This window comes from Polypterus senegalus, chromosome 4, assembly GCF_016835505.1.
Source record: "Polypterus senegalus isolate Bchr_013 chromosome 4, ASM1683550v1, whole genome shotgun sequence".
Lineage (NCBI taxonomy): Eukaryota > Metazoa > Chordata > Cladistia > Polypteriformes > Polypteridae > Polypterus > Polypterus senegalus.
Window position 1 is genome coordinate 57775913 of NC_053157.1, and position 25310 is coordinate 57801222.

General features: G+C 35.1%; 1 protein-coding gene across 1 annotated transcript in view; it reads right to left on the reverse strand.

The window, feature by feature from the left end:
- rorb (RAR-related orphan receptor B) overlaps positions 1-5996 on the reverse strand; it is a 194120-nt gene extending 188124 nt beyond the window's left edge. Inside the window, exon 1 of the mRNA XM_039750713.1 lies at positions 5762-5996. Within this exon, the coding sequence (XP_039606647.1) occupies positions 5762-5768 (7 nt within the window). The 5' untranslated portion in view covers positions 5769-5996. The remainder of the gene's footprint in view (positions 1-5761) is intronic.
- Positions 5997-25310: the final 19314 nt, after the last annotated feature.

The window sequence follows — 25310 nt, forward strand, 5'->3', positions numbered from 1 at the left end:
TTGACTACAATGTGATTTAGAAGTGACAGATGGCAAACACCAAATTAAAAACCCAAGGCAGCTTTAAAAGTGAAAGCAAATTTTATATACCAACTGAAAAATGATTATTATAATTTCAAATATCACATCACTAGCCTACTATTTTATGTGGCACTTTTTAAGTAAAATTATGATGCTTTCACTTTTTCCCTCTTTTACTTAGTTTTCATTGTCATCAGTGTAGTCTTTCCTTACTGAGGGTGCTTTACACTGTTTTGCTTTAGGTAGACAATGTAATTAACAGCAGCTGTGCCTTTTCACATACACAAGACTTTAGACTTTAAAAAATATAAAATTACTGATATAGCACATGGTTTTCCTCCCAAAAGGTTGCCTGAATTCTTACTATTAATTTACTACAACTAAACAACAATTGGTGTTGAACTTTTATTTGTTCATATTTTATAAAACACTAACTCGACATCCACCAGTTTTCCATTTACAACACATTTATGAAGAGTCTGTCCCAGTGCATTAGGTCTAGGACTAAAACAATTCCAACATTGAGCGTCATCATTTCTAGCCCACACTTAGTTACAAAAGGCCAGTTTAGATTCACCAATCAACCTAAAATACATGTCATGGGATGTTGCTAAAAACCAGAATATCCAGATGAATCCCATGCAAATGCAGGGAGAACAAACAATCATGCCAGGATCGGAAGCCTGATATTTGGAGCTTTAAGGCAGTACTTCTAATAGCTGTACGGACTGAATACTAGCAATTCGTGTACATGTTATAAACACATCAGAAATGTAATATTTTTAAAGTTACAATATATACTGCAAAATGCAAAGTTTTCCATTAGGTGACCATACCAGCCTCAAACTGGCATTTAAAAAAAAAAAAAACGCCAGGAAAGGTAGCTCTTAATACTGAAAAATGTTGGTGTCCTTGGAGAGAGTTCAAAGGAGTGCTCTGTGCCTTAGTTAGTGTGGGGAAAGACTTGTCCTGCAAAAAAGGCAATTTAAACGAGCATCTGTTTCACTTGGGATGTGGCACCTTTACTTCTTCACTTATACACTTAGTGTTGTGTGAGGAATTACTGCACTTTTAAAGGACAAATAGCCCTTCCAGCCTGTATTGCTCACTAAAGAGGTGGAAAGGTTGGTCCAACAGCACTGCAGTAGCTCTTTGAGACCTAGCACTCTGGTAGCATAACCCCCACAGATTTCAGGGCATTATTCCAATTCAAGTAAGACCTTTATTCATTGATTAGTTTTTCATGAATTCACTCTACAAATCATTAAGACTGTGGGAACTGCTGCATTGTAACATTATTAGGTTCTCAACATGTGCTCAAAACTCAGCGGAAATGGATTCGTTATCTTAATTAGTGATGCAACACATCAATAAGCACACTTGTCACATTATTAATCTACAGTGAAACTGCAAACAAATTGTGGTTACCCTTACTGAATGTAGGATAAACCTACTTAATCCTGTGTGTTTTCTTCATATTTTTTGTTTTTCTGTTGTTGCAAAAGCGTGAAAACCGACTACACAGATAATGAGGTCCATCAGGCACTGACAATATTTTCAAAAGTGTATTGTCACACCATTTCTTTATAAAAGCACACTGTTTTTCTTTCATAAAATGTTTACTTCATTTAAAAAAGAATTAAAATAGAACAGATGCGTTATATACTTTACTCCCTCTTAATATGGCTTAAACATCATCTAAATGTCCCTTAAAATTCTTAAATGCAGTTCTCATATTTCTGTCTTCACACTGTCTGACATTTTAACCTTTGTATTATAATCTACTGGCCCTCTCTATTTATTGAAAGTGCTCTGCCAGAATTCTCATGAATGGTTAAATGTTCTGGAGACAGGGCACATACTATTTTATTTTTCTACCAAACTTCAGTATAGGTAAATTTACTTTATATTGAATGTTATTAAAACTCACTTCACAATTGGTTTTATACGCTTTAATCAGTTCCAACCGAGGGAGTAAACGTTAACATTATACAAAGTTATTGTCTGTTTTACCTGCATTTTTATCACTCTTTAATTTAATATTGTTTTTTATCAGTATGCTGCTGCTGGAGTATGTGAATTTCCCCTTGGGATTAATAAAGAACCTATCTATCTATCTATCTATCTATCTATCTATCTACTAATCAAAAAACACCTAATTTAAATCTTTAATTACCAATAAAATAATTAGCTTTTTTAGAAATGAACTTATATTGAATAATTTTCTTAAAAACAATGCATTCCGAATCATAAAAGGGTCAAATTAATTTGACAATTGGTTCTAAAAATGTGTTTTCTATAGTTCTATATCATATTACATTCCAAAACTTCAACTCATTCTATATAGAGTTATTTGCTAAATAAATTTAACTGGAAAAAATTAACAAAAAATGAAGCTTGGAAATTTTATATTTACAAAAACTATAACATTTTCAATAAAGAAAACTGATTTCATAATAGTTACATCGGATAATAAAAGGAAAAGATAAACCTATCACAGTGGGGTGCAATGATTTGCATTACTACTGTGACACCACAAAGAATACATAACTGCTTTTAATATTTAGTGTTATTTAAAAAACAAAAGACTAACAGCAAGTACCAGATTCCTACAAGAGATCTCAAAGCATGTCAGTACTATAATCTGTATGTTTATTATGGCTTCTAGATCGCTGGGTCTGAAGCAGGATAGACAGACCCTCGGGGATTACATAAAGTCTCATCAGTGAAATGCATTTTGATAAGTGAAAAACCCATTTGGTGTTAAGAGACTATGAGTATTTTTTTATCATTGCTCTTGAAAAGCACCACTACCACCACTTACCTAAGTGACATCACCAAAAAAGTGTCAATCGTATGCTGCACATATAAAATATATGTGTAAGAAAATGACTGCATCCTCACTAAACTCTATGGTTCACACTCAACCTTTGGGGGGTAAAGTGGTGTGGAGTGTGGGGGGGTATGTTTGTAAACTCTTTATTTGATAATAATTATGACACAGTTTGACAATATATTTACTTGTAATAGCTAACTTTTGTGTTTAAGAAATAAACTTTTTTGAGCTACTAGCATTGCAATCCATACATATATAATAAACATGACATCAGCATAAAACAGTACTTCCAATTTAAAAGAAACACTATTCTGTGTTAACAAAATTGACTAAAAGAAAAATCTATAAGGTGTGACTATGCTTTTAATTTTTAAAAGTTAACATTCTAAAATGTCTGTAAAGGGACCAATTTTAGAAATGTTTTATTTTATACTGCAAATGCATTTGAATCAAGTCATGCAATTATAAAAAAATACATTTGTTAGTTGTGTTCAATGTAATTAAATTGTCCAGCAGTGTTATAATTGGCCATTTCTAAAAAAAATAAACCTGAATCTTGAAATCTGAATGATAAGCTTAAAAATGGGTTCTGATACTAACACTGGGGGCCGCCTGATTTGTATTGCCGTATATTTATGTTGATTTATAATAGGCAAAGCCCATAGTTATCACACGCTCATTCTATTCTAATATAACAGACGTTAAATTCCACTTGAATAACTTTAAAAACTTTAAATCATAACTTGTGCTTTTGAGCAAAAGACAACGCAGTACGCAATATAATAAAGATTTATCAAGTGTGACCTCTTGTTTGGTTTTTATAGTGCTTCCTTCAGTTTCCATTATAACGGAAAATAATCATTTTATTATAAAGCACACTTAACTATGAATACTTTATTATACCAGAAAGACTTGTCCAGGATAACAAACATCACCCTAATTATATAAGATAATTTTCAGAAAAAAAAAGAAAAAAGTAAAATCGTCATTAACAGTTGCTGTCAACGGACCTATTCAAGCAATTTATCTTTTAATGAATGCAAAGTTGGATACATTATTTCTGACTGTTTCCATCTATCTGTTTATTAGGCTATGGAAGGAGTGTTTAAGCTTTGCGAATTAACGATAAAAAGATGTAAATGTATCAGCTTCAGGAGAATTTTTTTCACCGCGCACATAACTGTCTTCAATATATAATAGTTATACATTGTTCTTTCTCAGAATAACTTCAGACGCTCTCCCTAATAACGTTTTTTCCCAGCTAATGAAAACGGCAGGTGCATATAAAGACTTCGTTTAAAACTTGACGCTCAATTCGTTTATTCAGCAGCAACATAAAACCATTAAACGCTCACCACGAATTCACGCCGGCTCACAGTAAGTAAAACAAAACTCCCATCCCGTCACTTAATTATGTGGAGCACAAATATATAAAGTTACTTGTTTTGGCTGTATGTGCAGATGCAGCGTTACCACGTCTGTAGCCTGATACAGCAGCTAGGCTATACTGTACATCCACAGCTTGAAGGTATTTTGGAACCTAAAAGTGTTTTGTTTCATTTTTCAAGTTCAGAAATTTGTGCAAAAAAGAGAATGTCTGTGAATATATGATTCTTTTCAAAAAAAGTATACTGTTACATTTCCAAAATATCTGCACAAACTATGGATGCATATGAACCAAAGCTATATTTCGAGACGTAATTCATTGTTTACTGAAACAAGCAGAATTGTTGTCTTAAATATCAGAGTTACAAATGATTCAGCACTTACAGAAGTTTTGGAGACAATTTTTAGCTCCGCGCACGGCTTTACAAGCTGGTTTTGGCACCCTTTTAATGGCTTTAGTTCACCCACAAGACAAAACGAGCTGTGCACATACGTTCTTTCTGAATGTCTAGGGCTGTTGACCGGGTTCTTAAGACTCTTCAGGACTGAGTAGCTCATTGACTGATTGAAGTAGGTCACTGGACCACATGATAGTACATACTGACACCTTATTCGGGTAAAAAATGCCCAGGACACATCGAAACTGAAAAATCAAAGGTTTTGTTAATATGTATGGTTGCTGTTTTCCATAAACTTTGTTAGTAAATGTCAGTTGACTATTACAAACAGACTATATAGCATTTAACCTTGATAAGATATTTTGTATAGTGTCTTTCATCTTACGCTTTTATTTAAAGCACTTGGTGAAGCAAACTAAAATGTCAAAATATATAATTTTTAAAATGCATATGAAAGGAAAGTTCCAATAAAAGCTAAATAAACAAAAACTGAAATAAAATGTAGAAATACCGCTCTGCATAACACAAAATATTTTTCCGTCAAGCATATACAATTAGGAAAGAACAGGTTCGCTTCCAAGTGTACAGCAAAGATTTTAACTTAGTTTACCAATAATCTGGTGAAAGTTAGTAATTACTGTATAGCCGTAATTACATTTTAATTACAAGGTAAACCCTGGGTTTTATGATGGTGCGCGTGGACACATATGTGCTGTCCAAACCTCGCATGCAATTGCTCACTTTCTGCTTCATCGCAGTACGCCTACAGTTGATATTATTAGTTTTTATTAGTAGAATTATATATATATATATATATATATATATATATATATATATATATATATATATATATATATATCAAGCAAAATTTCCGCCTGTCAGTATGGCAAATTAATCTTGCCAGAAAACTCAACATTTCCTTTTATCAAGCTTAAAATTACCTGCATTTTGTATCAAAACTATTAAAATAACAAATACAGGACATTTTCTATTTAATGTTCATAGCACTATTCACATACACTATCCACCTGTTTTTCAAATGCGATACAAAGCACGCAAAAATATCAATATTTCAAAACCGCTGATTTGGATTAGCTGTCAAAAACAGTTGTGTTCTTACCTCGCATGGTGGCGACTCTCTTCGCACAGCACTCATGAATATGCAAACATTAAGGGAAAAAAATGGAAAAACCAGATCCTCGATATAACTTCGACCTCAACGCCAGAGGATATTAACTGCAACGTAAAAGCATTCCAGCGAGCTTAGGTTGCGGAAAATCTGAATTTATTAACAGTCTTCGGCAGTTCGAAAAAGCGAGCATGTGCGTTTTCACATGACATCTGTGTCTGCAGACCCAAGTGTGATTTTCACTGTTTGCTGGGGAAGAGAGAGAGCAGAGTCTAGGCTTTTGGAAAGCTGGATTGGATGAGCACTTTTCACCCCGCCCACTTTTATCACCATATCCAATCACACGACCGGGTGAACACAGTCCAGCATGGTATCTGAAGCCAAGTGCCTACTTAAATATTAAACTCATTTTTTCAGTCTTTTTTGGAAGGCAGAGGAATTATTCGCAGATATTTAATCAACCAGTAAATTGTTCTACTGGTGACGTTGGCGACAAGTCTGAGAAATTAGGTAATAACTTATGTGTACATGCCAACAGAAGAATCAAATGTACACATCGTTATGGCAGGTGTCGTCCGATCTCCGGCTACTGTTACGTTAAAACTTTTATACATCGTTTATAATGTGCACGGCACGACGTTAAAATCATGCTTTTTTCTTATCAGACGGCAGAAAGTAGCAGCATAATTTATTTATTTATTTTTCCGCTGAAGTCCTTATTGACTGGAAGGATGAGAAGATGAGTAGGAAATGGTAAAATATTCATAAAAGATGCAAGGATGATTTTGTTCCAAAGCAGGATGTTAATAAAAGGGCGCAAACTGAGATGCAGTTCAGTTAATAATGTAGTACGGCTTAAACAGATTAAAATGAGATTGATAAAATAGCCCAGTAAAGTATTAGAGTAGCCTACCTGCGGTTGTTTTTTTATTGGTCAATTATAGAAATATTGAAAGAGATTCATATTTTTAGGTATTGATACCCATACTAGAAAATAATTCATTTGCATTACATTGAGAGTTTCCTTTTTAACTAATGCAATTAATTGCGACATGTTTTGAATGCTCATCTTGTGTATTCTTTATGAAAAGAAAATTCTCAGCAACACCCAACACAAAATGGGGTGTGTTATAATAAACGCCTTGACACCTGACTAAAGACGAAACAACTGGAGGGGCATGATCTGCATAGAAAAGTTTACTAAATGCCAAAACCGTTAGATGAAGTATACTGTAAATTTTACAATGAACAAGGTATATAATGCGTATTAATAATAGTTTTTAACTGTGTATGTTCATGTTGGATACCAATTACTAACCCCGTGGACTCCGCGGTTGCACAGCCCTGGATTCAAATTTCTTCCCGACCACTGTAAAGGTGGAAATGTGTTTCCTTCCGCAAGGGTGTTAATGTAATTGGCCAGGTATTAGTGATTGCTATTTTCTGTGTGAGAATATCCTATACGGTTGACTGACGTCTGAGATAGGTCTGTCTCCTGCGTTGAGGTCAAGGCTGCAGAAACAGACTGTCGCCCCTCGCGTCGCCATTGGAAAAAGTGGCTTAAGAAAGAAGAATTATTGAATACTTTCACGTACTATTAGAGAAAAATGTGGTACGATCTCAGAAACTTTCTTGAATCTGAGGATTATTTTCTCTTATTTCATTTTTTACAATTTGAACTACTTTCTCGTCCATTTTACCACGACTTTTTGTACAATTTTACAGGAAATAATTTAGAAACAGGGTAAATTAGATTTATTGAGTAAATGTATTGCTTTATATTTTCTGCTAAATTGGCATGTATGTTACTCCAAGTAGCATTCAGGTTAAAGATTGTTCCCGTTTCCAGTTTTTAACAACTTGAATGAGCACTGGTTAACCCCTCAATTCCCAGCACTTAGGAAAGACGATTGAACGAATACACGAATCTGTCTTCCTTTTGAAATATTTTTCATTGACATGGGAATTCACTTTTACGTTATTACTGTTAAAGCAATATACACTCAATAGTGAAAATGGGAAGTTTTGCATTTTTTGTATGTGAAAATATAACCTGTCAGTTAAATAATTCCAAATGAAATTCTTTTTATTAAAACCGTGATGTTTCAGATAAATATTCTTTCGAAGTCTGTGTGGTAAATTAAAAGTCTCACTTTTGTTCAATAGATAAGCCACGGCCGTGAAGAGGGATATACTATTTAAAATATAAAAGGCCATTAGGAAACAAAAAATTAAATTTGGAGAATATGGTGTAATTGAAATAAAAATTTGGCAAAATATATTTGGTTTCAGAATTATCTTGAACTTTTTTCTCTCTGCTTTTACCTTTTGCCCTTTCCCCTGTTTTGTACAAACTATATCACTACAAAATCTAAATGGTTAAAATTTGCAATTACAAAGAAAGCCCTCCACATGAAAACACAACTTCATATCATTTGTAAAAAAAAAATACACTGTTGGTTTGCAGTGCTTAAGATGTATGTACAGTATATTGCGTAAATGATGCTGTCTGTGCGCTCTAATTAAACCATGTAAGTACTTAATGACACAAAAGTGGAAAGAAAGTTTAAATTGTTTATAGGATTACTAATATTTCACTATACAAATCTTGTTTATGATCCATCCAAAAACAGCAATGTTGTGCTGGAAAGTTACAAACTTTATACAGTGCCTAAGATGACAGTTCTTACCATTGTGTAAACTGTTGTGTAAAATTAAGACTAAGGAATCAAATAATATTAATTAAATGTCATAAGTGAACTGTTTTGTCTAGCTATCCTACAAGTCATGTATATAGTACACAATCAAATTTAAATTTACAAATATGCTCAACATGTCCAATATACCAGCTAGGTCCCATCAATTCCTCTGTTTTTAGATATGTCTTCTGTTGTTGTGCATCAAAACCTATTCTGGAAACACTGGGTGCAAAGCTTGAATAATCTCCAGTTAGAAACCCAGTGTTAGGTTTGTTTCTTCTGCTATATTTTTTGAATGGCTTGCAACAATTAGGTTGAGAGCACAAAGAAGGGTCAGAACTGAGCTCATTAGCAACACTTGAACCACCATCCAAGTCTAAAGCACAACATGATCAAGCCTATACAGTATGTTCATAGGTTGCATGTTTAATCTCCATGGAAATCAAGTGCAGTTAAATTTAATTTTTTATAGATATTTGTTTCCCAAAAATCAAAGTAATCATTATTATATTAAATACAGTACCACTTATAAAATATGTAAAATTGTGCTTTAATCCTGTTAATGGCACAATGGGTCTTCATTTCAGCTACAGCTCTGAAAGATGTTAATTGACCGCTTTCTGCCAGGCATACCAGAATCAGAATACCAGGCTAGAATCTCCCTATGGTAAGAAACTGGGAAGCGTTATTGTAAAATGTTCATTTACTAACAACTTTTTAGTCTCTCCTTCAACACTTTCATGCAGATAAAAATTATTAATGAAAAAAAGTTTGGTCATCCAAGGAATGACAATTTCCACAGAAGACATGTTGAAGTGCCAATCCAGCCATCCCTGTTTACTTCCAAGTCAGATATTTAACAGAATAAACAAAAAGGGCCCTCAATGCTGCAATATGCTCTCCAATGCTGCAGTTAAACAGCTACAAATCCCTTCACTTCGATGTTTAGCATATTCTGCTGGAGAACATTTTGGGCCCTCTCTGCTATTTGAACATAATTAACAAGGAAAATGTTTGCTAGATGCATTCAGATTTCAGCTAAAAGAATTCTATTGTTCACTGGTCTTTTCCTTACACAATTTAAGATCGTAACAATTGGATTGCCCTTTGGAAACTATAAGGAAACCTGAAACTACAGCCCAAAGTATAAGGAGAACACATCAACAAAGTGTCAAATAGTTGTAAAAGCAGGGTGAGATCTGTACAAGTATCTGTCTAAAACACTCTGATTTTGTCTGAAACTTGGAAAGGCAATAATCACACCCACCCAATGAGACAGTGATGGAAACTGAGCCAACATAAGTATTGCCATTGTCTAAATCCACTCATTGTCATATCTCTCTATTATATAAAAAAATTCTGGGATGAGATAAGACTTTTCTCAAGAGATTTTTTCAAGTCCCGTGAGATGAGACTTTGGCCATGAGATTTTTTCAAGTCACGTTCTCCTCTCAACCATATTCAACCACACACACGGTATTCTCACCTCTCATTCGTGTAAATGCTTTTGACAGACACAGTTCCTGCACTCTCAGCTATTATAAATTTTACAGCACAGAGAAACGATGAAGTTAAATTAATTAACATCAAAAATGGCGATCAGTTACACGGCGAATTGGTTAAATGTGTATCAATAGACTATACTGAAACAGTTGGTGGTGATCGTGTGGAAGATCAACTTATAAAATCCCGAAAAAGTCAGTTTATTTATTAGAGAGAAAGAAATTATATTCACTCATGGGCAGTTATCCATTGTGTTGTCTAATTACTCACTGTAATGTAAAATAGTTAGGTCTATTATGAATATGTAACAATCACCATGAAAATAACAACCTGTTTAAATTGTACATCCGCTTCCCCATATGTGAGCTTCATGGCCATGAAGTGTCTAGTACGTAGTGCCCGCATGGGGGTTGGAGAGCAAAGCGAGCAGGGGGCAGAGCCCCCTAGTCTTATATATAAACGTCTACACATGGAAGTGTGTGTGTCTGTCTGTTCGACCCAGAAGTGAGAAGTGGAGTTGGAGTAAGTGCTCCACCTCCAAGGAAAAAGAAACAGGCAAGCACATCTGCAAAACGGTATCCCTATTACTGTTTCTCGAAGGTAATACACAAGCAATGTGAGCACGTTGGCAAAACAAAACCTTCTAGGAGAGAGATGCCCAGAGTAGTTCCTTTTAATTACCTGACATCTCTACATTTCATTTTTTTTTTCTGATGGTTGCAATAGTTTACAGCACGGGCTTACACAGTTAGTGGTACAATAAATCTTTCTAGAGTAGCAATCACACATTAGTATGTAGGTCTATCATTATCAACTATTTTTGTAACTAAAAAGAAATAATCTTATAGAAATAAATAGCAAACTCTTGCAAGTTTATAATTTGTATAATAAATGGTAAACAATGATAAGATAAGCCATATATTTCTTTGGAATCAGATCATATTACCTTGTCTCAGACTTGCAGCAAAACACAAACAAGGAGTGCATTGATCCTAATGTTGAAATCTGAAGACTGCCTGGTTCCATTTCTAGTCTTGTGTTTTAGAAAAACATTATGAAATACACTTGTCAGGATTTAAGTAATTTTGTGGAGCTTGTTTTAACTCATGCTTCTTCCATCTTGTCAATGATGTGCTCTGTGTGCTATTTTGTCAAGGCAATCGCAAGAGCACTATGTATTTTTTATGTTTTTAATTTAGACAACAAAACATTAAAAAAATGAATCTAACAAAAAAAGAATGGAAATACACCTAATTAATTAACACCTTCATATGAAGTCTTCCATTTATTGGCAATCCATCTTGTGGAATAATCATCATTTTGCAACCATAAATTAACGTGTTTCTTGACAATGTTGCTTCATTTTGCCTGTTTTGAACTGGAAGTTGAACTTTAGGGATACCAGTACTGTACCTTGCACACAAAGGAATGGCAACTTTCTTGCTTTACTATATAGAATAACAGGTATCAGCTGTCCTAACACTTTTACAAAGGTTTCATTAGTGACTAGTTATCATTTACACATGAGACCTAGAGAGTTTACTAGCAGGACACTGGAATATGGCTGCTGAAAATGGGACTTTGAAGTCATATGTGAATAATAAATGATTACATTATATAATAACTATACAATAAGCTTAGCAGATCATGTCTTCTGTTTTTCTCCTCTTCATCTTCCTACAAGAGGCCATGACATGTACCTTAGACTAAAACATTTCTTTACAAGCCTTTTTCAGATGAAGAATATGACTAATAGAGAAAGATTTAAGGATGTTGTTGGTATCATATGTCCTTTACTGATATCGTGTGTGGCCATTTGACACATTCATCTGTTTTTTTACTGTTTCATGTTTATTAATATTTGTTTTGTTCTTTTTTTATTGGTTTTTCGTGCACACTGCCTCATAAGTCAGTGATGTCCTCTACTGTGGTTGCAGCAGACACACCATTATGTCTGCTTACCAGGTTATATTTTATAAAAGCTAATTACTCCAATAGCCTGTTTCAGAATCCTGACTAAGTCAGAGATAAACATTGTCTTTTTAGAAGGAAAAACAGAAAGAAATAAAAGATCAAAATAAGTATTTCTTCTGAAGCAAGAATCTAAAACAATGATCAAGTGTGTTTTGTACTGTGCACTATGTGCAGAGGTGGGTAGAGTAGCCAAAAATTGTACTCAAGTAAGAGTAGCGTTACTTCAAAATAATATTACTCAAGAAGAAGTAAAAAGTAGTCATCCAAAAAATTACTCAAGTAAGAGTAAAAAAGTATTTGGTGAAAAGGCTACTCAAGTACTGAGTAACTATTTGATCATAATAAATTATATATTATTTAGAAATGTAATAAGACAGACAAAAATATAAAATAATGTGCAAATTCTGCTATATCCAAAAAACAAAATAAAAAATGAGTAAAAATAAATAACATCTTTACAAAATAAAGATGCACAAATAACACGAAGTTCCAAATCTCAGCTATTCACAACAAAGCTTTTGAAGCCATTACCTACAGTAGGTAACATGTATGTTTGAACAGTGCAAACTAATTACAGTGACAAGATATACTGTACAATGACAGCATAATACTGCATATTCACTTGCCCTCCAAATAGCACAGCTGGGAGAAAATAACATTAGAACAAGGCAGCTTCTGCACGTACAAGAAGTCTCACTTTACCATGACTGTCTGTGCATGTTTGGTTAAAACGTGCTTGTTCTTCATTCAGTGAAGTGATGTTTAAGCTTCAGCAGGAGTTGGCTCTCAAGGTTCCTACAGTGAAGCTGTGACCATTTAGCAGTGATCAGGAGCCGTGTATGACTAAAAAGTCTCTCACAGGCTGCAGGCGCAGGAAGTTTGTGTGTGGTCATGTGACTGCATGGCTACGTCTGATTAGTGAATTGGAGTCATGTGATTATTGTTGCTACGTCTGATTGGTGAAACAGAGTCATGTGATTATTGTTGCTACGTCTCATTGGTGAAACGGAGTTGTGATTATTGTTGCTACGTCTGATTGGTGAAACAGTCATTCAGTAGATCCACTGGTGACTTCTCTCTGAGTAAAATATAGCGTATATAATATGCATAAATGGATAAAAGTAAAGAGTTAAGTGTTGCCCAATGTAGCGGAGTAATAGTAGCTTTTCTTCTTCACAAATGTACTCAAGTAAAAGTAAAAAGTATGGTGCAGTAAAACTACTCATATAAGTACAATTTTTTTAAAAAGTTACTCAAGTAAATGTAATGGAGTAAATGTAACTCATTACTACCCACCTCTGACTATGTGGATGCCCTTTTATTTGCTTGATACTGTACTTTTACCAGTTTGACTTTGCAGCCTTTTTGGTTGTTCTGAAGCTTTGTATTTTACAACTAAACTGGTGGTTTTTGACATTTGCCTGTTTTGACGATGAGTATCTGTCTTTTATGTATAATCGTTCTAATCTTTGTCCAGTTCAAAAAACACCTGGAAATCTGATAGCTGTGGCAAAAAAAAAAAAATTACTTTTGTTTTTATGATATATCAAGTTTCCTGACTCAAGGATAGCTAAATAGAGAGATAGATAGGTAGACAATACTGTGTCTATCAAAATGAGAAATTTAGCTTTTACAAAAACTCAAGATCAATGTAAATATTATAACAAACAAAACACACAAAAGAATTACAAAAAAATAAAAAAAAATAACACAGCTAATGATATGAGGGCAGTCACAGTAAGGCATTACAAAGATATATTGCCATTGGTATTAAGGAGCCCTAGTAATATTCCTTGACACACTTCTGTTGAATAATTCAGGGGTAAAAAGTTCTCAATGTTAGTGTATCAGAGAGCAGGTGTGCAGCATTGTTCATAATGACCATCAGTTGTTATCATCATTCTCTACTTCACTACCAACTGCATTTGGTCAAGAGTGCATCCCATAGCTAATCCTGCCTTCTTAATAAGCTTTATGTTTTGATGCACCTCTCTTGAAGTGATGTTACTGGCCCAGCGCACCACAGCATAGAAAATTGCACTGGCCATCAGAGTGGTAGAACATGTAAAGAATGTCATTATCTACATTAAAGGAACGCAGTCTCCTTTAGAAAACTGAGTCTGCACTCATAGGTCCTCCATGTTACAAGGTCTGCCCAGCTTGTCATTCATCTGGAACCCCAAGAATTTGTAGCAGTGCACCTCTACATCCACTCCATGAATTGTGACTGGGAGTAGAAGCTCCTTGGTGCGGTCAAAGTCAATAACCAGCTCTTTGGTTTTGCTGATGTTAAATTGTAGGCAATTCTCTTTGCACCAAGAAAAAAAGCTCTCCACATGATTTCTATACTCAGCTTTACACCCCATGACAATACACACCAATTAGTGCAGAATCATCAGTGACATGACCTGGTGTGATACTTATAGTCCAAGGTGAACAGCATGAACAGGAAAGGTGGCAAGGCTGTTCTTTGTGATCTTACATCTACAGCACATTACAAACACAGACTTTAACAAACTGTGTTTTGTATGACAGATTGTCCATTATCCAGGACACCAGAGGTTCATCCACCTGCTTAACCCTGAGCTTACCCCTTAACAGAGATGGTATTGAAGGCACTGGAAACATCAAAAATAAATGCATCTTTCACTTCAATCCTTGTTTAATTTAATACAAAGTAGTACACAGGTGTCAAATAATAACCAAGTCCTGATGATGAAGAAAATAAAAAAGGAGTTTTATACAAATAAGACTGAAATAGTACAGCTCAGTTAATATTCATGGAAAATTTCTAATATATAGTAAGAGATGATCACAACTACCAGTCAGGCACACGAGGGTATAAATCCACACTGCTGAGTACAACAACAACCCCACCCAAAACAAGTAGTTCCAGGAATGTGAAAATCCACAAGGATGTCAAAGCAGACCAAATAAGTCATATCTAGAGAATGCACATAAATTCAAGTATGTAAGTACTGTATATTAGTAACTTAACATGGTAATCAAAGCAACAACAGAAACCAGCTTAGTGTAGGGTTGGCTTATGCCACAATTAAAATGGTCTGTGTTAAAATTGAAGTTCTTTGCAAGATTCGTGCACCGTTGGAATAGGAAGGAAAGTGTTTTCATTAGTCTTCCTAAAATAGTTCTAAAGGTCTTCCTACCAGATCATTTGCAATGAAACAGTTGACAGCAATCATGCCTCAAATTTATAAGAGCAACTAAAAGAACCATATGATAGGTTTATTGTCACAGTTCATTAAGGCACATCCCTTGAAAGAAGTGGGATTCATTAACTTAGCATCTCAAACTCAAAGTCTCTTACACACTGTGCTTTTGCTTTATTTGAATTTTTGGAAAAGGGACTTCTGTTTGATTAATATACTGTAAGTTTTTAAGTTTGTTTGTTGAAGAATGATGAGTACTGTTGGTGTTATCCTGTATATTTGTATCCATTTGTTTGAAGTTACCCTGATCCTATACCATGCAATTGGAGTTGCAGCAAATCAACTGTAAGAAAAGAAATGAAATCAAGGCTATATGTTTAAATATAAAGATTTTCAAAAATAATTTTAACTTTAATAGCCTACCCCAGGTTTTATTAATTATCTAGGATTGCTAACTAGTTTGAAAGTGTCAGTACCAACTCCCTAGCTTAAATAACTATTTTTTAACCCACTGTTATTTAAAGTCACAACAGAACTAGTAAGATAGCTGCCCTTTTCATGAAAATTAATTAAAAAACTTAATCTTAAAACGTAATTTTCACATATCCATTATACCAAAATATGTAATGCAATAGAGGTTAGTTTAATGTATTTAATTTAATTTTGGAAGGTGTACTGTTAAATTGTGAAAAAAAAGATATATATGTATCTTTCAACATTAACTACCAACCTGTTTTGTTTCATTCTCACAGCAAAGTAATGCCCAGAATAACAGCTTGGAGTTTACAGTTCTCACAGTAATGCAGAAATGTAATAGGAAACAACAGCAATCAAATGTGTTTATTTACACACTTATATTTTCTGTCAATGGAAAATATGTTCCAGACTTTGTTCTATTATGTCTCACCTATTACATGTGATTATTTGTTCCTAGTTACATAAGTAAAGGAAAATGTATTGCAAAAATTGCACAGAGGGAGTGAATAATGATGCACTATGAGGACTCAGACAAGCTTTCTTTGTATGTGAAAATAATAATGCCTGAAACTCATTGACGTCTGAAACATTTTGCATGTATTTTTGGATAAATTATCTTAAAACATAGCTCAGACCCTTTAAAAAAAATTGTTTTTAAATCAATGTAAAAAGGAAGGAAAAATAAAGGTGCTTGCAGCAATGACTACTTTAAAGGTTGCTTTTGAGTTTACTGGGCTTTATATTGATTTCCTAGCAAAGATTTCCTTTCTAACTTCTGGGTGGACATAATTAACCATGAATGTCCACCTTAGTTGCAAGGAAATGTAAATATCATCCTTATTAGACAATTAATTTATAATGGTTTTAATGCAGTACGTACTCTGTTTAAAATTTTACATTAAAAACAGGGAATATCAAAATGGACAAATGTAAATCGATTTAAAAAAATGTGATATGTGACTCATTTATCATGTGTCTGTATGCAGAAGAAACCTACTGAAATGAGTGTGGACACGTTGAAAACACACATATGGTCATTTTGGTGGATTTTTTCAGCTTTTTTCCTGCTTTCTTCAAGTCGGGATGAGTACAACGTGTATGCTTCGAGGCACTATGGTGGAAAGTCCAAAGCTGTGTGCTGTGAACTTTTGCTGCCTGTTAATTCTAGAGCTTCAACTAGTGAGTAAGGTAGTGGACTTCAAAACACCAACAATGGAAAATGAATTTATGTGACCATATATTTAAGCGCATATTCTCTGCTCCTGTAATTGGCAAATAGTGTGTCTGACTCTGGCCAGGATTGTAATTGCCATGATGGTCATCATTATTGGTAAAGCAAGTGCTCAATACAGCTCAACAAACTATGTGCATTTAATGTAAATAACAGGTAGACGCATGCTTACTAGCACATTAAAGTGCAAAATCCCATGCACATCATAGCGCAAAAATACACAGAAAATAAATATGAAAGAAAACACACATCTCTAAATACACATATGTCTGACTCTAGTCTTTATGTTATATCTTTTTGTGTTTGCTAACCTTGAGGTTGTAACTCAGAATTTTCAAAATTAAGCATTTATCAGTTACTTGCTTTCTTGAGGTTCAATACCTGGTTATATTCCTCAGCAGTCATCAATTCATCGATTCTGACCAGATCTTCTACGCAAGCGATTCTCAAATTCAGTCTTTTTATTCAACTTTTCCTGTAGTAGTTGCTCTTTTATTGTATCCAAATACTGATAGTTAATGATAAGCAGATAAGAGAATATTGCAAATAATCCAAAATGCTAAACGGCAGCTACCGCATTGTTCCCATCTTGTGTGCTTATTAATTGTGATGAGTGAAAAGATTCACGCAAACCTTCACTTCATAAAGAAATTTGCAATTGACTAGAGAAAAAAGGGTTTTTAGTTCCGCTATGGAAGCATTTACATGCACATGTCTGTCATTTAAGACTTAAAAAAAGATCTCTAGTGAAAAAACGTAGATATTTTGTTGAAGTGCAAGATGTGTTTTGGTAGTATGATCTTGATAACTGCGTTCCTAAAGAGGCCTATCAGAGACAGAAAAAAAAAACTTTAACGCTCACAGCGCACAATAACGTGCATTGTTGTGCATTTCAGTGTGTCTAAGTAAGGAAAATATGAAATATGTCATATTTTTCAAAAATGCACTGAACAAGATAAAGAGAATTGATTATATTGCATTATGCAACTGCAGAAGAGAACACAAGTAAACACGGAGGTCTGCTTGGGGCTTTAGGGGGAAATATTCCTTATTTTCAACCCAAAAAAGTTTAGAATCTCCAAAATACTCTGTTTTTTATTGGGTTTCAGATTTCGAAATTCAGAAATCAACTCAAATTCAAAATGAATATTTGTGTCAGTTTAACAAAATTGCACTGTATGTCAAAGTTGAAACTTTCCTGTTTAGTTCATTATTTCTTATTATTAAATGGCGAACTAAATAACCAGAACAATGAAAAGAATGAATTCTTCCCATCTAACATAATTTACCATAATCAGTTTAAAATTGTCATTGATACAAAAAAGACTAAACCTGGGAAGTAAGGTTCTAGTCCAACTAAAAGAAGAAATTGGATGGTAAGAAAGCATGCTGCCATAGAGATCACATACCACGGTACTTCATAGAAGGCTACAAACAAGGCAGCAATATACTTCTTGTCAAATCTTTTTCACATATATTGGCATCTGGCAGGTGAAACTAAAATATAGACTCATCACCCACCCACTCATCTGTAACTATTTGCTATTCTATCTTTCACTTACTGCATTCTGTACTTGTTGCCTTTCTGCGAGAGAGGTTTATTGAAATACATCCCCTACTTCTGTTAAAATTTTTCTGCACGATCAAAGAGTATATACTTTGGTACCAAGAGATTCTGCTTGATGCTAAGCAAGAATGTCATTTGATTTAATTTTGTTCCTTAAGGAAATTATTTTTAAGTGCTGTTCTTCAGATGCAGACTGATGGATCTTCATATGCATTTTCTGTCTTCAATTTGCCCAGTTTCTTTAAATTTCTATATGCCATCTTGATCACCTTATCTTGAACATACAGTTCGTTGTGCCATTGCTCACTGCCAATAATTTGGTTGATCCAAAATTATGATTTAATGTTAGTCAAAATGCATCAGCTTAACCATTTCCAAGCTTCAACTCACTGAACATTAGTAGCTACCATCTATCACAGCCATGTTAAACACATGTGATAAGCTGCACCACTAGCACACCTTGTTTAGATAGCTATTACCTTATTAATGTCATTTAGGTGTTCTGTTGGGCAAGTTCAATAAATGCATGGAATGGCAAGGGTACCTCAGTGAGAGGCCTAAGGAACAACCCATGTTGTTTATAAGACATCAATACATTTCCGGAAAAAACAATCATTTGTTATTACTATGCATTCATGTTTATTTGTATTTATTGTAATATTATATAGCATTTTCATGAGTAAATAAACACTGCCCAGATAATTACCTTTAAATATCTTTTTCTTGGGTCCCCTAAGAATTTTACACAGCCCTGTATCACACTCCATGCCTCATTTTTTAAAGTGTTCCATGCACTGTTTTTAAATATTCTAGCAAAAATTATTTTTTAGAACCAATAAAAAGTAAATGTGAAAGTAGCATAAAAATGACCAGAACAATCCTAAAATATATGCTTATAGTATTTACTTATTTCATTAAATCAAGTCTATATTAACAAATAGCAAAAATACAATGCTAATCTCATTAACAGGTTAATAATTAATAGTTTTTACTAGATAGATAGATAGATAGATAGATAGATAGATAGATAGATAGATAGATAGATAGATAGATAGATAGATAGATAGAAAAAACGTCATTACAGAGTATCCATACCTTCAGGATAGATAGAGAGATAGATTAACAAACATTAACAATTCCTTTACGAATCCTATATCAAATGTCATATAACAGAGGCATATGCATTTGTCATTTCAACAGGTGGTGCATCACAAACATTTGTAGTGATGCATTTCATTATGACAAATGTTTGCGATCTGACATCTTTTAAATTGCAAATGAAATGCATTCCAAGAGATGGTACATTGCAAATGTTAACACCAAAGTCTAGGTTGATTACTTATATCTCAACCCATTTTAGACAAGTAGCGTAACTAGTATTTATAATAATCTTGCCTGTGTCTGGTTAATTGCTGTGGTCTTATTTTTGTTTATAGCAGACCCTTCTCCAAATGGATTTTGACACAAACATTCATTAGCAATGTTCAAAGTTGTGTCTTATAATTATATATGAATGACACCATAAAACATTCTTTGTAATTGGGTTAGGAAGATTTCATAAAATTTAAATGTGTATACTGAAATACGGAAAGTCAAAACAACTGAACTGATGACATGCATGATGTACTAAACATGCAGGTTATAAAAATCTGATGAGTGTAGTGATTCAGCAGACTGGACAATGAAAACAATCACTTTTTTTCTAAATGCCATTAGTGTAATTTCTTGGTTTTGTATAAAGTATATTTATTTTAAAAATAAATATTTTAATTATTTGCAATCTTAATATATATGAATTAGTAAATGAATGGATAGATAAATTATGTAATAGTATAACCCCATGTGGAATAGTCTGTGGTGTAATTAGATATTTGTATGGTAATTTGCATTAACCAATCAAACTATTTGTTGCTCTTTATTTGGGATGTGTGTGATGCCTACAACTCAGCCTTGTCCATTGCCACACACACTTTGCCTATTGACAGCAGTTAATCATCTGTCACTTCAAGCTTGCTGGAGGTTCTCTATTGCATCTCTTGCCTTTTACCTTTATTCTTGTTCGCATTTTCCTTCATCATTTTCGCATAATTTTTTTAAATGTAAGCAAAACTCTTTTTCTACTCCATTTAAAATATTTGAATATTTGGTGTACTAATCTTTATTTAGGTGTAACGTTAGTTTTTTTTTTTTGTCCATCTATCATCTGAAAGATCTTTCCAAACTGGCTCTTCAATTCTGACTCTGAATTTCAGTCCTTATGCTGAGTTTTTTCTTCTCTGCTCAGCCAAAGAAAAATTGTGGTCATATCCCAAAATGTAAAGACTCTTACTTGAAAATTAAATGAATATGAAAAAAATAAAAATGAATGAAGACAAGTTTTCCTTCACTAAAATTTCACTGAGACACATGTGCATTATTAAAAGTAAGTCCACTGAATTATAGAGAAACTAGCCATACGCCGCATAATCAGGCCGTTTTTTTAATGATTTTTAAGCACAGGGAGAAAATTAACATTTGAAAAATTGGTAATGTAATAAATCAGCAAGAAAAGCAACATTGTAACAATGCACGGAACAAACCAACACACAATCGTCCGTGCGGCGCTCAGGCGTGGAGGGTGGAACGGGAAGAGAGGAGAAGGACATCCACCCCGCTCCCTCCATCATGGTAGTCTGCTGATTTCTCGTCCAGTATGCACTGCCCGCTCATTGTCTTTGTACAGTCCAGATGCACCTGTGACTCACGACGTAGACTTTTCATTGCTCTGTGCGGTTTTGGCTGCCTTTCTATATATAATCCACAAAGACACCCAACCATGGTAGTAGCGAGGTGGGAGGGGGGTGTGTACAAAGTGCAGGAGCATCTAAGAAGACGCATGTTTGTCGTGGATGCAAATTGCTGTATGTAGCGTTTAAAACAGTTTGCTATGGTCACGCGCTCGTGCGCCATAACCGGAAACTCGGTTTTTAAAGACTGCTTACTTCATTGTGTATACAACTGTAGGTGAATGAAAAGATATAACTCTGGAGAGGGTAACATACAATACAGCGTTGTACACGCGGCACACAGCGATTCACATCCGCGACAAATGTGAATCTTCTTAGATGGTGCTGTCGCGTCCACCCATGCTTTCGAAGCACACACACTGCGTGGTCATGTGCCCGCTCACAACAGCAACTAACAGAGACTTGCCCACCAACTGTAAGACAATGGAATACCCCTCGCAAACTGCTCTACATGACGCATACAATGATTCACATCTGCGACAAACAAAGTGTTTTACACACTGCATTCAGTGACTCAAAGCTGCGACATGATTTTTCTTCGATGGGTCTAAGACCATGGGAAACCCCTCGGAAACTGTTTCACACGCTGCATACAACGATTCATATCCGCGACAAAAATGCCTCTTCTTAGATAGTCCTGCCGTGTCGTGTGGTGCCTCTGTGTGAACCGGTCGGGCACAGAGAAGTTCAGATGCTGAGAGAGCGTCTCGACTGTTGCAGGGCCTGCATTGGTGAAGCAGGTGAGACGGTAATGAAACAGAGGCACAGGTAGCGAGGTGGGTGTGTACAAAGTGCAGGAGCATCTAAGAAGACGCATGTTTGTCGCGGATGCGAATTGCTGTATGTAGCGTGTAAAACACTTTTCTATGCTGCACGCGGTTGTGTGTCGTAACCGAAAACTCGTTTTTTAAAGACTGGTCACTTCATTGTGTTTTAACATGAGTTGTAAAGGAATGTTTTAAGGATCCCATGGGATACCCCTCGCAAACAGTTTTACACGCTGCATATGGCGATTCACCTTCATGAGAAACATGCCTCTATCAACAGTCAACGTGTGGGAGGGGGGTGTGTACAAAGGGTAGGGACGAAAACAGTGGGAGCGTATGAGTCGCACATTTGCAGCCCGAATGGGGTTCAACGGCTTACCCACGCTCGATCTCATGCATAATTATTTATTGAATGGTAAACACTTCTGGAAAGACACGGTTGTCTGGTGTGAGAATACAACAGTAAGTGAATGAAAAGATGAACTCCGGAGAGAGCAAAATACAAGACAATAGTGAACCCGCGGCATAACAAACGCCGCATAATTATTTATTGATGGTTGAACACTTCTGGAAAGATACAGGGACACCCCTCGCAAACTGTTGTAGGCTACACGCCGCATACAGCGATTCTGCGACAAACTGTTTTACACACTGCATACAGCGAATCACATCCGTGACATGATTTTTCCTAGATGGTCCTGTCGCATTCACCCTCACACTCGAAGCATACACACTGCCTGCTCATGTGCCCGCTCGCAAGAGAAACTCACGGAGATCCACCCACCAGCTGCCTGTGTGTGTGCCTCTGTCTTTCTCTGGCGCGGCTTTCTCTTGCGCTGCCTCTGTGTGAACCGGTCAGGCACAGAGAAGGTCAGCTGCTGACAGAGCATCTCGACTGTTGCAGGGCCTGTATTGGAGAAGTAGGTGAGACGGTAATGAAACAGAGGCACAGGGCTTATTGGTTTTTAAAGACTGATTCCTTCATTGTGCTTTAACCTCAGTTTTAAAGGATTGTTTTAAGGATCCCATGGGATACCCCTCGCAAACCGCTTCACACGCTGCATATGGCGATTCACCTCCGCGAGAAACATGCCTCTATGAACAGTCAACGTAGCTCGGAGGTACATGACATTAACCTGACTAGCACTGCATGTGGCCTCTATGACAGACGAACATAAATGACGTCATTTTTTTCTGTGTCGTCGCGTCCAAGTTGGTGGGCGTGGCCCTGCGAGTTGTCGTTGTATCCAATGGTCTTGAAGTTGGTGGGCGTGGCTCCTTCCTGCGTGCGCCATCGGTGTCTCACTTGTCGGCGGCTTAGTGAATCCACGCCCCTTCCAGCGTGCTTTCCATGGTCGTCTTGCCTTAGTGAATTATATATATACAGTAGATGACTACACAAAAAAACAATGTCTAAAAAAATTGTGCTACTGTATACTGAGAAGTTTATTCAGTTCCAAAATAATCATTACAAAGTGTCCAGAGAGAGAATACCAGCAAATACTGTGATCCATATTAGAAAAAAAATGCAAACAGGTCATTTAAGTTAACTTTTCTATCATCACTTTATTTTCAGTTCAAATTTGATAAAAACCTCTTTTACCACATCGATTTTCTATATTAATATATTAATTTTACTCTATGTTAATTAGTGTTCCCTTATTTTTATTCTTATTTATTTTCTTTTTTTTTTCTTTCTTCATCATGTAAAGCACTTTGAGCTACATTATTTGTATAAAAATGTACTATATAAATAAATGTTGTTGTTGTTGAATCTTGCATTTACCTAAAAGTGGGCCTTTTGCCTCTTTTTGTGTATGTTCAGTACATTTATATGAGCTTATGACAGTGTCATTGCCAACAAGTACTGTAATGGATTAGGAGGCAGTTTTGTTCAAAGAGCAACTGAAGAACCATTAATTGTAATAATGCAAATTAAAGAATGGATCAAGGTAGATATTGGCAATAAATAAGTAATTGGTTTTAAATGTTCATTGTTTCCACTGTTTCTGTAACTGGAAAATGTATTCACCATTCTAATTAGATAGAAGAATTGCATAATTATGATCTATTGTCAAATGAATAAAAAGGTTGCGTCTTTTGAGGAGTTCCATTTAAAATTAGGAGACTGTGAGAGCAAGAAGAGACAAGCATTGCTTTACTGCCTCATTTCTGTGCAAACAGTTTTAACTGGATGGACTGGGAGTGCCAATTTGCAGATGAAATAGAGCAAATCTCTGGTGCTATTTAACAGATATTTTTTTTGTTATTTCTCCCATGTGTTTTAATGCTTTTGCTTTGGTTATGTTTTAGTGCTTGTGAAGTCACATGTTGGTGATGTCATCTGATATAGCATAGGTGTAGTTACTGTGCAAACTGTTAACACTGTTACTGTTAACACACACTCCAACAGAAGAGGTCACAAGTGCCATTTCATATGGCAAACACACAGCTTTCAAATGATCCTTATCTTCATCAGGTAGCCTAATTTAAAATAAAAAAAGTAGTTATAAGTATGAACCCAACTACTTAAATTAGCATCTTAGTTTTGTTAAAACAAACAAAGAAAAACTGTTCATTGAAAAAAATAGCAAAGTAAAATAACAGTATTTGGGGATTAAACAAAGTAACAACTGTGCTTAACATGAAAGATTGGGTTCAAAAAGCACTTGTAATGTAAAGTGCCCAAGGAGGCTTGGGTGTGTAATGCACAATGGGTGTTAAAAGCACAGGAGAATATGCTGTATGTAATGCATGGATACTCAGGTTTGTTAAGCACTAAGGAAATCTAGAAAGAGGGGTAATGTGAACTACTCATTATGGCAAAAATGAAACAGTAACATTTTGATATATTGTTTGGGAAAGCTTGTATGATAAAAAAACAGCTCATTCACATTACGTTTGCTTATCCAAGTTAATTTGTTTTAGTTCTAACCTTAAATCAGTGTGTTGAATGGTAAAAAAATGTTACTTTTGACCTCAAAGATGCTTAATTTTTAGCTCTATGTCTTTCCTTAATAAATTATCTGTTGTTAATAGTCTAAAATCAAACTTTTGCATCTCAGAATGGAACAAGCTATTTTTCTGCCCCAGAGAGCATAAATTTATTGCATATGATGTGTATTTTCTTACATGCATAAGAAAAACAAGTAATTTACCATAATAAGAACATAAGAAATCTAATAAACCAGTAATTGCGCACTGCACGATAATGTGCAGTGCATACACTGGACTTGAGCATTCATAGTTTTCATCCTCTTTCTGTGTACGTTTAGCATTCATTTGCTCAGAGGTTGATGCGCTTGATGCTTCCTGAGCAGCTCTTTTTTTCTCCACCCTTGTGGCCTGCTTCTTCACTTCTTTCGT